Source organism: Cynoglossus semilaevis, chromosome W (assembly GCF_000523025.1).
Source record: "Cynoglossus semilaevis isolate Cse_v1.0 chromosome W, Cse_v1.0, whole genome shotgun sequence".
Lineage (NCBI taxonomy): Eukaryota > Metazoa > Chordata > Actinopteri > Pleuronectiformes > Cynoglossidae > Cynoglossus > Cynoglossus semilaevis.
The window spans coordinates 5,507,951-5,521,396 of record NC_024327.1 but is presented as its reverse complement, the minus strand read 5'-3'; the positions used below and the strand labels follow the sequence as shown (position 1 = coordinate 5,521,396).

Sequence of the window (13,446 nt, the reverse complement as noted above, 5' to 3'; positions counted from 1 at the left end):
AAAAAACTATAGGTAGGAAAAAAACTTAAGAACACGGGCTGCAGCTGATGAGCGAGCAGCGTTTTTAAACTGCAGCTTCACACTCCTCGCTGTCAGATCGTCTCATCTGTTCGCGAGGGCTGCACGTCCTCGTTCAGTTTCCAGTTGTAGAGATTTTTCCGCTGCCCAAGCCGTTCCTGTTGTGACGATCCACGCTCGTTCTCACCTGCTTTGTGGACGAGAGTCGTCCCGTCTTGTTGAGGAGAGTGTCTGCTGTTTTCTGCTCTGCCTCTCCACTCCTGTTTTGGTTCCGCTGCCCAGAGGGAATCCGCCGCGGTGACGTCACTCCTGTGGGATTCCCTAACACGCGGAAGTAGCTACTTCAACAACGGGATCTCTAAGCAGAGATCACGTTAATCAAAGAGACTTATTGCTCCAAGCGGAGTCTTCCTTTGTTCTAAGACTGTGTTCATCATCAATACTCCACGCTTATTCCTGAGACCTCCTTTTATTTCAAGTGGAGACACTTTTTGTTGAAGAACTTTGCACTGCCAATACACGTGTGTTTATACGTGCTGAACCCTGAGTCAAATTTTAAAAGAACTTTCAGTCTCAATGTGTTGCATTTGGGTCCAAAGCCTGACGTCCCTAACACTCACGGGAATTGTTTTAATGATTTAGGTCAGGGGTCACCAACGTGGTTCCCGGGGGCACCAGGTATCCCTCATGGACTACCTAAGGTGCCCGTGGGGTATGTCTTATAAATAAACTAGTCAACAAGAGGGTCAAAAATTGTACTGTTACTGTGCTTTTTGAATCAGTTACACCTGCAATGATATTCAAATGGGTGCATTGACGATGGTAAGAAGAGAATAGAACTAATTATAGTAATTATTATTACATTGTTTGGGAACGTATCAAACAAGTAGCTCTCTGTATTACTAAGTGCCCTTGAAGTTGACCCCTGATTTAGGTAATCAATTCTGATCTATACCAGATATTTATTTGGTTTTATCATTTAATCATTTGTCTAATTTTATGTGGCCGCATATAAAACGTATCTGTTATTCTGGTTAGTTTGTTTTATATATAAATTACAATGACACAAGTTAATAATAAACGAAACGGACATCTCATAGTGCTGGAAGTGCAAGTCCAACATTTACTCACAGATGGAAGAAAGCTAAAGGAGCTAATGCTAAATGTCAACAGACTGACGACTATGACAACACACTACATGGCGTTTTGTTCAACAGGTTACTCCACACTGACACTGTCTGACAAAAAAGATTAAATTAAATTAAATTAAATTAAATTAAAAAAGAGACTGCCCTCAAGCCATGTTTTCATGTCAACAGCCTATGTAAAATTCGGTGAATGCCATGTAACTTGCACTGAAAGCCGAACCCCTGTCGTACTCATAAACAATTATTTGCAAATGACACGCTAACATTTAATGTTTTACCAATTCAATGTTACATTAGGAAAGCATTGCCGTTATTTAATCCAGTTCCTCTGCATTTACCTTTACTTTTGCGATCAACTCAGGTGGTTGTCCTGCAGGGGATGAAACATATTGGATGTATTCCCTCCTCTCACCGCATTTTTATAGGTTCAATGCTGGCAAGCCGCCATCCACGACGACACCCTGGTCATTTTCTTCTGTGGTAAAAATAATCACACACTGCTGATTTAATGCACGCATTGGGGGAATAACTCTTCTTTTGCCATTTTCCCACCTGGTCACGCCTCTCTTCTGCAACTTGCAGAGACCTAAAACAAACTAACAAGCGGGTGTTGTGGAACTTTGTTTTCGTTTGAGTTGCGCTTAACTATAGTTCTGGCATATTATTTTCTGATGGTATTAAGGAAACTTTACGATAAATTAAACGTAGCATTTTTAAACTTAATATCGAGTAATCGTGACGTCCCTAAAAACACAAAGAACTCACTCTTGAAGTTAAAAAAGGAAGGGATACGGGCCACGTGATGGCCTAACAGTCCATTTTAGGTCAGCTGTTGGACCAAATACAGTCTGGTTCATTGGTTCCTAACCTTTTCTTAACCACTCAATATTTGTAGAAACTTGTCAAGTGCCCTCTAGTGGACACATTCTCAGCTTTGCTTCAAAACTCCAATAAACGCTGTATGTCTCTATAAAATTGATGTTTTTTTTTAAACCTAAAAAAAAGCCCAGCTATCCCAATAAAATACCAGATGCAGCTGACCACCTAGCCATGGCGCAGGATTGGACGATGCTAGCTGATATCGGCCAATAAAAGTGTTGAAAGGCCGAAACACCCGGTGACTCAAAGGTACACTACTGATGATGTGTCCTAAAATTCATGCCCTTCCAATGACTGTAAAACAACTCCCACGTCACTCTTATAGACCTCATGGCAAAACCACCCATTGGCACAATGAACAGTTTTCCATCATGTCCCATGTTTTATGAATCTGGCACCAGGTCAAAACAAGCACCTGTTTATTGTTCTTTTAGTTCTGGGAAATCAGATTTCCATTTAAGTTTGATTAAAAATCCAGTATTTCCTAAGATTTTTAAAATATAATAATTTTGTGGGATGAAAAAGCCAACCAAAGAAAATATATCAAAGTGCTTGGCAAAAATATAAATGATAAAATGCATCCATATTTATATTTATCAATAACCTACTTATAACTACTTAATAATGTAAATGATTTACTGTGGCCTAGTAACATAATGTATCTTCTCTTGTCTTCTGCTCAGGTGGATAAAGGCAATTCTGTCTTTTTCATTTCTCTTTTCTTACAGTATGAGATCAGAAAACTATTTTGCTTTCTCTTAAATAAAGGCAGACACAATAGGAAAATCAGTAGACAAATTCAGCTTTATTGACAAGTAGTGCTGATACAAGGCAGGTGTGATGGGGGTTCAGGGGAGTAGTGTTCAAAAGAGTGCATGAATCAGATACAAAAAGAAAAAAAGTAGTTAACTGAAAATGCACTTTTGATGATCCCCTGGATTCTTCAAAAGGATTAAAATAAAGGTTTTCACAATTACCCCCCCCCCCCCCCATGACCAACCGCTTTAAATTTAAACCAATGTCGAATTAATTTGACTTACTTTACAGTACAAAACATGCATACCATGTTTTCTTCTTCTGTCAGTCTTACAATGTACATCGACTGCACAAAATCAAATAACACTAAATAATAATGAACAGAAATGATACTCAAACTGTACAGATCCATCACTGATGCTACACGCAAAACAAACTGGTCTATTTCTAATCCTCCATCCTAAGATTTAAAGCACACACAAATATAACTGTCCTCGGAATATGGGGCTATTTTCAAAACAGCCTGAAGTAAAAATTCAGCACGAGATTTAGCTCAATATCAATGGATAAAAATAAATAAATAAAATTATATGATGCCATAAAAATCTTTAAATTAAAACAGTGAAAACAGACAAATTAAACTGTCTGTAAAGAAAATGGGCCAACCTATTTAAATGGAATTGTAAACAAATTGATCAAAGTGCCAAAACACAGAGTAAAAGTATTTTGATCCAAAAACATGACATTTTCCACCATTAAGTACCAATAAATGCACCAAATACAATGACAGAAAAAAGAAAAAATCCCAAAGGCAAGAAGGGGTAAAAAAAAAAAACCTACTCAGTGTTCCCTTTTCTGTTTCCGCGCCCCGTCCACCTCGTCTAGCCCAGTAGCTGATCTGGACTGCTGCAGCTCCCGGAGCTGTGAGTGTGTACGTGGAGGCTGCTTCTTCAACTTTTGCAGGTGGATGTCAATGGGGTCAAGTGCTGGCTCAGAGGCAGGGACGGGCAGGTAGCCTCCATCCTTGGGCAGACACATGCACCAGCCAGCACCGGACAGGTCTAGCTCGCTGTAATTGAACTCAGCCTTCTTCAGCTTGAAATCCACCACGTCGGCCGACTCGCTCATGTCCACCAGCAGGTTCCAGAAGACGCAGCTTAAGATGATGCCTAGCAGCTGCAGAGAAACGGAGACGACACAAATAACCGCCGGAATTTAAATTTGTATATGTGTGTATAGATATAAAAGATATAAGAAAGAAGCAGTGAGAAAATTCAGTCTTGGCAGGAAAAAAAATCATAATATTATGTAAATTGAAAATCAGACAAAAAGGCAAAATAATTGCAGAAAATATCACATGATGAAAATAACGTCATAATTGTGAGAAAAGGTTAAAAATGTTACCAGATAAAAGATTAGGATACACGAATCAGATATTAAGATTGTCTATCTGCGCCAATACTGACTAAATAACTAGATTAGGCATCAGATAATGCACCCAACACTTGACACCAATCTACAAGTATTTACTCAAATACAGCTGTAGGTAGTATTTCAAACTTTCTTTTTTAACTGAGTCCCTTATTTAAGCATTTAAGCATATTTAAGCAGCCACTTTGCCAGAGTAATTACTGTAATCACTCTCCTCTGAGAGGGGCACCGGCCTGGCCAGCTAGGTCTATTGTAAATTTAGTCCATAGAGAAAAAGACTGTATTAAAATGAGTCTGGAATGAATTGTTTGAAAAATTAAATTGTGAACTTTTACCCACACAGCTTTGTACAGTGACTAATTGAATGTGAGGTGGTCTTTTAACAGTGGAGTTTTCAACAGGTGGTGGTTAGTTAACGACATGGTAAATTACCTGTGGCACCCCGATGGCACAGCACAGAGCAATGGTGATTCCAATGTTGTCACTCATCCACAGGTTGACTGCATGGATGCAACCTCGCACATGGATCAAGTCCTGCAGGGCTTCACGCTGGGAAACAGAGGAGAAAAAAAAGTACTTTTTTGTAAACTTTTAAACCCTGAAACTAAAAAGACTTAAGGAGAAAAATAGAAAATTGTAAATTCACAGCATTTTGGGGAAAGAAAAGTGTTTGCGACTACATCGTCTCTCGGGCTATCGGAGATTACTACTGTCACAGAGAAACTGTGACTAACTGCGAGTGTCAGAAAAGTAATCAATGTGTCAAAAGAATTTGAGTAAAGATGCACAAATTTGTGATTTATTTGATTCAATGTCATGTTGAATTTGTACGTTGGTGATGCACAGCATTTGAACACATTTATTTTTGGCTTTTCAAATATTTAGTGTAATCAAAACACATCGAGACAGAGAAGAAGAGGAGGGCGTTTGGTTAGGAGAAAAAGAAAAGATGAAGAATAGAAGTGTTAGTCTGAAGTTTGGAACTTTGAATGTAGGTACAATGACAGGGAAAAGTAGAGAAATAGCTGATGTGATGGAGAGAAGAAGAGTAGATATTTTGTGTGTGCAGGAGACCAGGTGGAAGGGCAGTAAGGCTAGAAACATTGGAGGAGGCTACAAACTGTTTTATCATGGTTCAGATGGGAAGAGAAATGGAGTAGGGGTGATCCTAAAGGAAGAATATGTAAGAAATGTGGTAGAGGTGAAAAGAGAGTCAGACAGGTTGATGTGTGTGAAGGTAGAAGTAGAAGGAGAGATGATTAATGTTGTTAGTGGTTATGCCCCACAGGTGGGCTGTGAGTTGGAAGAAAAGGAGAAGTTCTGGAAGGAGCTAGATTGGATGGTAGAGAGTATCCCCAGGAGAGAGAGAGTGGTGATTGGAGCAGACCTAAATGGTCATGTAGGGGAAGGGAACAGAGGAGATGAGGAAGTGATAGGCAGGTTTGGTGTTAGGGAGAGAAACGTAGAAGGACAGGCAGTGGTAGATTTTGCAAAGAGAATGGAAATGGCTGTGGTAAACACATATTTCCAAAAGAAAGAGGAACATAGGGTGACTTACAAGAGTGGAGGCAGGTCCACACAGATAGATTATATTCTATGTAGAAGATGTAATCTGAGGGAGATTAGAGACTGTAAGGTGGTGGCAGGTGAGAGTGTAGCCAAACAACATCGGATGGTAGTGTGTAAAATGACGATGGAGGTGACAAAAAGGAAGAGAGTGAAGACAGAGCAGAAGATCAAGTGGTGGAAACTAAGGAAAGAGACATGTTGTGAAGACTTCAGGAAGGAAGTAAGGGCAGTTCTGGGTAGTGTTGAGATATTCCCAGATGATTGGGAGACTACAGCTGCAGTGATGAGGGAGACAGGTAGGAAGGTGCTAGGTATGTCCTCTGGGCAGAGAAAGGAGGACAAAGAGACCTGGTGGTGGAATGAGGAGATCCAGGAGAGTGTGCAGAGAAAGAGATTAGCGAAGAAGAGATGGGACAGTGACAGAACAGAAGAGAACAGACTGGAGTACAAAGAGAGGACAAGGGAGGTGAAGAGGGAAGTGGCCAAGGCCAAACAAAAGGCATATGAGGAGTTGTATGAGAGTTTGGAAACAAAGGAAGGAGAAAAGGAGTTGTATAGATTGGCGAGACAGAGAAATCAAGCTGGGAAGGATGTGCAGCAGGTGAGGTTGATTAAGGACAGAGAGGGGAATGTGATCACAAGTGAGGAAAGTGTGCTGAGAAGATGGAAGGAATACTTTGAGGAGTTGTTAAATGAGGAAAATGAAAGGGAAAGTAGAAACGAGGAGCCAGAGACTAGTAGGAAGAAGGTAGATCAGGTTAGAAAGGATGAAGTTAGAAAAGCCCTGAAGAGGATGAAGAGTGGAAAGTCAGTTGGTCCTGATGACATACCAGTGGAAGTATGGAAGTGTTTAGGAGAAGTGGCAGTAAATTTCCTGACTGGTTTGTTTAACAGAATTTTAGAGACTGGCAAGATGCCTGATGAGTGGAGAAAAAGTGTTCTGGTGCCAATTCATAAGAAGGGTGATGCACAGAGTTGTAACAACTACAGAGGGATAAAGTTGATGAGCCATACAATGAAGATTTGGGAACGAGTAGTTGAAGCTAGGTTGAGGCAGGAAGTGGAGATTTGTGAACAACAGTATGGTTTCATGCCTAGGAAGAGTACCACAGATGCAATATTTGCCTTGAGGATGTTGATGGAGAAGTACAGGGAAGGTCAGAAGGAGCTGCATTGTGTATTTGTAGATCTAGAAAAGGCATATGACAAAGTGCCAAGGGAGGAATTGTGGTTTTGTATGAGGAAGTCAGGAGTGGCAGAGAAGTATGTTAGTTTGGTGCAGGACATGTATGAGAATAGTACAACAGTAGTGAGGTGCGCTGTTGGGAGGACAGAAGACTTCAAAGTGGAGGTGGGACTACATCAAGGATCGGCCCTGAGCCCCTTCTTGTTTGCTGTGGTGATGGACAGATTGACAGATGAGGTCAGACAGGAGTCCCCATGGACTATGATGTTTGCAGATGACATTGTGATCTGTAGTGAGAGTAGGCAGCAGCTAGAAGAGAACCTAGAGAGGTGGAGGTTTGCACTAGAAAGAAGAGGAATGAAGGTCAGTCGCAGCAAGACAGAGTACATGTGTGTAAACGAAAGGCAGAACAGTGAAATAGTGAGGCTACAAGGAGCAGAGGTGGTGAAGGTGCAGGAGTTTAGGTACTTAGGATCAACTGTTCAGAGCAGCGGAGACTGTGGAAGAGAGGTGAAGAATAGAGTACAGGCAGGATGGAACAGCTGGAGAAAAGTGTCAGGAGTGATCTGTGATAGAAGAGTGTCAGCTAAGGTGAAGGGAAAGGTTTACAGGATGGTGGTGAGACCAGCCATGATGTATGGTTTAGAGACAGTAGCAATAGGCAGAAGACAGGAGGCGGAGCTGGAGGTGGCAGAGTTAAAGATGCTAAGATTCTCTTTAGAAGTGACAAGAATGGACAGGATCAGGAATGAGGTCATTAGAGGGACAACACAGACAGGAAGGTTTGGAGAAAAAGCCAGATTGAGATGGTTTGGACATGTGCAGAGGAGGGACAGTGGATACATCGGTAGAAGAATGTTAGAGATGGAGCTACCACGTAGGAGAAAGAGAGGAAGGCCAAAGAGGAGATATATGGATGTAGTGAGGGAGGACATGTAGATAGTTGGAGTCAGAGTAGAAAATACAGAGAACAGGGAGAGATGGGAATCAATGATTTTCTGTGGCAACCCCTGAAAAAAAAGGGACAAAGCCAAAAGAAAGAAAAAGAAGAAGACAAGGGGTAGATATGCAGACAACTTTTTTCCCACACATTAAACTGACTTCTTTAAACTTAAATCACTGAAATACTTGTCACAGTAAGCATTATGTTCGTCTTTTCCCTCATTTACTTGAATACACATTAGAAACAGGTAAAAGCCAAAATAGCATAATTTGCTAAATGATGGCTAAAACAACAAACGTACTAACAAAAGTTAGCAAAAGAGAACAGGACAGAGCTAGAGTTCATTCTGTGACATAATATTTGCAACCACACAGCTCACAAGTTAATCGTCAATAATATTTATCAATGATATAACACGCATATGTGAGCTGTGCTCTTCATTCATACAGTGCTTACAATGAGTAAAATGAGAGCTTACCTCTTTCATTAGAGTCTGGTAACCACACAGAGTGTTGATGACCTCTCCAACCTGCACAAAGACACCATATATTAGATAGAGATGAGTGCTTTAACTGGGCTCAGATGGCCACAGAGAACTCCCTGGGAAGATATAATGTTCCTTACAAAAGGAGTGCAGCTGTCCACTGCCCGCCAGAGTGAGAACTTGACGTTTACAAAACGGTTCCAATCCCGACAGGAAGAAACTAATAAGAGCCTGGCCAATGTTCAAATTAACTTTCTAATCAGCTCCTATATGTCCAATGAATACATGTGTATAAAGCAGTGGTGAATTGTGAGGCACAGCAGAGACATTGAAGACCAGGTGACAGCTTTTCATTTAAAAACACAACCTCAGCCCAGGCCCTGGCAAACAGAAGAGACCTGCCACCACACGAAACAACTTTGGTCATTGGTGTGGAACCCCAGGGTTTACCTCCTGGGCAAGTTCGAATCCCGGTTGGTACCTTCCAGTGGACTCACCACCCGCAGGAAGGTTTAGGGCGGTTGGTACGGTGCAGTGTGATTTGGGTGGCGACTGCTGCCCCCGCGACCCGGTAACGGATAAGCAGATGAAAATGGATGGATGGATGGATCCCATGGAAGGAACATTTCACAGAACATATTTGTGTGACCCAGCCTTTTGGTCAGTATTAGAACAGCACAACAGATGCAGGACAACATCTGAACTCTCCATATATTTGAGCAGCACAATCTCATACGTAAAATGTACGTATAATTTCGTAAGAGATTAAGAGCAACAAACATTGTAACTAAATATACAGCATTTTAATCTCATGATGGATTAACAGTGAAGTAAACCTGAACAGGTCATGAGTTAATATAATCTGTAGTCATTACATGGTTCAGCATGATCGCGACAGAGAATTTCCCTCTAGAGCAGACACAAGACGACACTGCGAGCTGCCTTTGACCAAGTGGCCAAAATGGAGGGAAGACTGGTGCGGCCGGGTACCACACTATTATTTCCTTATTTTGTGATGATCAGGGACGGGTTGTACAGAGTGTGCTAGGATGCGCAGGGCAGCGGCAGTGTGCTCAGCTGATGGTACCGAGGAGTCACCGGAGATTCTGGACTGCATAACACATAGATTTTATTGACCTGGCATTCGGGGAGATGTGCGCCGTTTTTGTGCGTCATGCCCCGAGTGCCAGAGAGTAAATCCACCCGCCACGCCTCGAGCACCCTGGGGCTGTCGCCACTTATGGAAGTCCCATTCGATCGGATAGGGGCCTTTTCACTGCAGTGTCCGAGGATACCGGTTTGCCCTGGTGGTGATAGATTATGTCACGAGATATCCAGAAGCCATGGCATTTTGTAACATCTCCTCAAGGAGTGTTGCTAATGCACTTTTCCAGATCATCTCGCAGGTCGGGATCCCGAAGGAGATCCTGACAGACCAGGGAACATCGTTTATGTCACAAACCCTGAAATAACTGTATGGGTTACTGGGCATTAAGTCTATTCGGACCAGCGTTTACCATCCTCAGACTGATGGATTGGTGGAGCGTCTGAATAAAACCTTGAAGTCCATGATTCATAAGTTCATTCAGGAGGACAGTCCAAGCAGGGTTAAGTGGCTAGACCCTCTATTGTTTGCAGTGCGGGAGGTGCCCCAGGCCTCCACAGGATTTTCTCCCTTCGAATTGTTGTTCGGCAGAAAGCCTTAGGGCGGTTGGTACGGTGCAGTGTGATTTGGGTGGCGACTGCTGCCCCCGCGACCCGGTAACGGATAAGCAGATGAAAATGGATGGATGGATGGATCCCATGGAAGGAACATTTCACAGAACATATTTGTGTGACCCAGCCTTTTGGTCAGTATTAGAACAGCACAACAGATGCAGGACAACATCTGAACTCTCCATATATTTGAGCAGCACAATCTCATACGTAAAATGTACGTATAATTTCGTAAGAGATTAAGAGCAACAAACATTGTAACTAAATATACAGCATTTTAATCTCATGATGGATTAACAGTGAAGTAAACCTGAACAGGTCATGAGTTAATATAATCTGTAGTCATTACATGGTTCAGCATGATCGCGACAGAGAATTTCCCTCTAGAGCAGACACAAGACGACACTGCGAGCTGCCTTTGACCAAGTGGCCAAAATGGAGGGAAGACTGGTGCGGCCGGGTACCACACTATTATTTCCTTATTTTGTGATGATCAGGGACGGGTTGTACAGAGTGTGCTAGGATGCGCAGGGCAGCGGCAGTGTGCTCAGCTGATGGTACCGAGGAGTCACCGGAGATTCTGGACTGCATAACACATAGATTTTATTGACCTGGCATTCGGGGAGATGTGCGCCGTTTTTGTGCGTCATGCCCCGAGTGCCAGAGAGTAAATCCACCCGCCACGCCTCGAGCACCCTGGGGCTGTCGCCACTTATGGAAGTCCCATTCGATCGGATAGGGGCCTTTTCACTGCAGTGTCCGAGGATACCGGTTTGCCCTGGTGGTGATAGATTATGTCACGAGATATCCAGAAGCCATGGCATTTTGTAACATCTCCTCAAGGAGTGTTGCTAATGCACTTTTCCAGATCATCTCGCAGGTCGGGATCCCGAAGGAGATCCTGACAGACCAGGGAACATCGTTTATGTCACAAACCCTGAAATAACTGTATGGGTTACTGGGCATTAAGTCTATTCGGACCAGCGTTTACCATCCTCAGACTGATGGATTGGTGGAGCGTCTGAATAAAACCTTGAAGTCCATGATTCATAAGTTCATTCAGGAGGACAGTCCAAGCAGGGTTAAGTGGCTAGACCCTCTATTGTTTGCAGTGCGGGAGGTGCCCCAGGCCTCCACAGGATTTTCTCCCTTCGAATTGTTGTTCGGCAGAAAGCCAAGGAACGTGTTGGACTTAATTAAAGAAAACTGGGAGGAAGGTCTGAGCGCCAGTACAAACAAAATTCAGGTCCTGAAAAAAAAAAAAACGTCCTGGACCTTAGTACAAAGCTCCACGCACTTGGGCAAGAATCACAGGGTGAATTTGCTCAGGGCCCAGGAGCGACAGCGGCGCCTGTATGACAGGGGGCTAGACTGTGGCACTTTGTGCCAGGGGATAGGGTGTTAGTGCTACTCCCATTCAGGCTTTCTCCACTAAGTCCTGCAGCCGTATGCTGCATACGCTGCCGCTTATCTGGATGATGTTTTCATCCATAGCGGCAGCTGGGCAGACCACATGCGGGTGGCAGCGGTGCTGGAGTCTCTGAGGCAGGCGGGGCTCACAGCTAACCCAGGGAAGTGTGCAGTTAGACAGAGGGAGGTACGGTATTTGGGGCACTGCTTGGGCAGCGGACGGGTGCGGCCACAGGTAGATAAAGCAGCAGCCATTGCATCCTGTCTGCAGCCCAAGTCAAAAAAAGAGGTGAGACAGTTCCTGGGGCTGGTGGGGTATTATCAGCGCTTCATCCCACGAGTCGCTGACCTGGCCAGCCCCTTGACAGATCTGACCCGCAAGAGTGCTTGGTGTCAGCAGGCGTTTGAGCTGAAGAGGGCCCTCTGCGGTAAGCCACTCCTATTTACACATAATTTTGCTCTCCCCTTTATGTTGCAGACAGACGGGTCAAGCACCCGGCTGGGGGCGGTGTTGTCCCAGCGGGTGCGGGGGACCGACCGGCTCGTGGTGTACATCAGCCACAAGCTGTCTGATTGTGAGGCTCGGTATGGAGGTGCAGCCCCGCACCCAGGTGAGCGCAATTCGAGTAATCAAGCCTCTCCTTAAATTAGTAGGAGCTAGGACCGAGAGGGGAGAGGTGTGGAAACAAAAAGAGCAACAGAAAAGCCAAGCACGGCGCAGCAGCGCTTGAGAATATACTAAAATAAATGCTGTTGAACTGTCATCTGTGTCGACGTGTGTGTCAAGGGAAAACCCACCTGTTACAATGTGAAAAATACATTTTTATTTGTAACAATTTAAACCTAGCTTCTTTTGCTCACTGGATATTTTTGACATTTTCTGTAAGCAGATGATTGTGATGACAAAATCCCAAACCAGACTGTTTAGCTGCGAGTGTCACTTAAATCACCTTCCTTCTTCTGATGCCTGGTCTGAACTTTAATAAGTTTTCTTGCACCTGCCTCTATACTGATTGCATGTGTGACTAGTGACCAGCTGAATGGAGCAGTTTAATGAAGTGACAAGAAGTGTGTTTTAGTGTGAACATGTGTGAACTGAGACTGAACCTTACATACAACAATCACTTGTTACTGTGAGACGAGCACTGACCTCGTGGTGAATACAGCATGTGTAAGGAACCCCACAGGCTAGTGGACCAGTACCATTGCAGAAATGGTACTGGTTGACTACCCAGTCTTTGTAGTCATCTCCTCCACAGCAGGAAAACTGGAAAATGTAAACCACATTGAGAGATTAGGCAACACTGTCAGAAGAGACAAAGACAAAACTTATTTTATCCTCAGAGCCCAAAAAACACTTTCATTATCTTTGTGTCTATCTAGCGCTAACATGGTACACAGTGCAGGTCAATGTGATGATGCTGACTAACAATCAATTTAAAGCTCTAATATAACAGTAAGTGGGGAAAAAACATTCAATTAAAAGTGACATGTTTCGACACATCCAAAATGATGAAGGATGTCTCTGTATTAGATCAGTTTTCTCCAGATGTGTCCTCTAAGAGAAACACACAAAAGACACAGATCAGATGAGATTATTGTCAAAGAAGTTTATTTTAAAGATTATATAACAAACAGTTGCCGGAGTATGTCCTCAGGCAGATTGACTGAGACTGATTTAGTCAGATTTATTAGTAACCCTCCAAAACTATCCTTTATGTTGGTCAGTCCCAGTCCATCTGTTCTGCTTCACTAGAAGAGCTACCTATAACCCAATATACAGTGCTGTGAAAAAGTATTTGCCCCCTTCCTGATTTCTGTGTTTTTTGCATATTTATCACACACAAAGGTTTCAGATCATCAAACCAATTTTAGTATGACACAGAGACAACCCAAGGAAATAGAA

General features: G+C 43.1%; 1 protein-coding gene across 1 annotated transcript in view; it reads right to left on the bottom strand.

The window, feature by feature from the left end:
* Positions 1–2,831: 2,831 nt before the first annotated feature.
* LOC103397027 (tetraspanin-15-like) overlaps positions 2,832–13,446 on the bottom strand; it is a 25,171-nt gene continuing 14,556 nt past the window's right edge. The window contains exons 5-8 of the mRNA XM_008335278.3: positions 12,691–12,807; positions 8,409–8,459; positions 4,665–4,781; positions 2,832–3,977 (exon numbers count right to left, since the gene is read on the bottom strand). Of these exons, the coding sequence (XP_008333500.1) occupies positions 3,642–3,977; positions 4,665–4,781; positions 8,409–8,459; positions 12,691–12,807 (621 nt within the window). The 3' untranslated portion in view covers positions 2,832–3,641. The remainder of the gene's footprint in view (positions 3,978–4,664; positions 4,782–8,408; positions 8,460–12,690; positions 12,808–13,446) is intronic.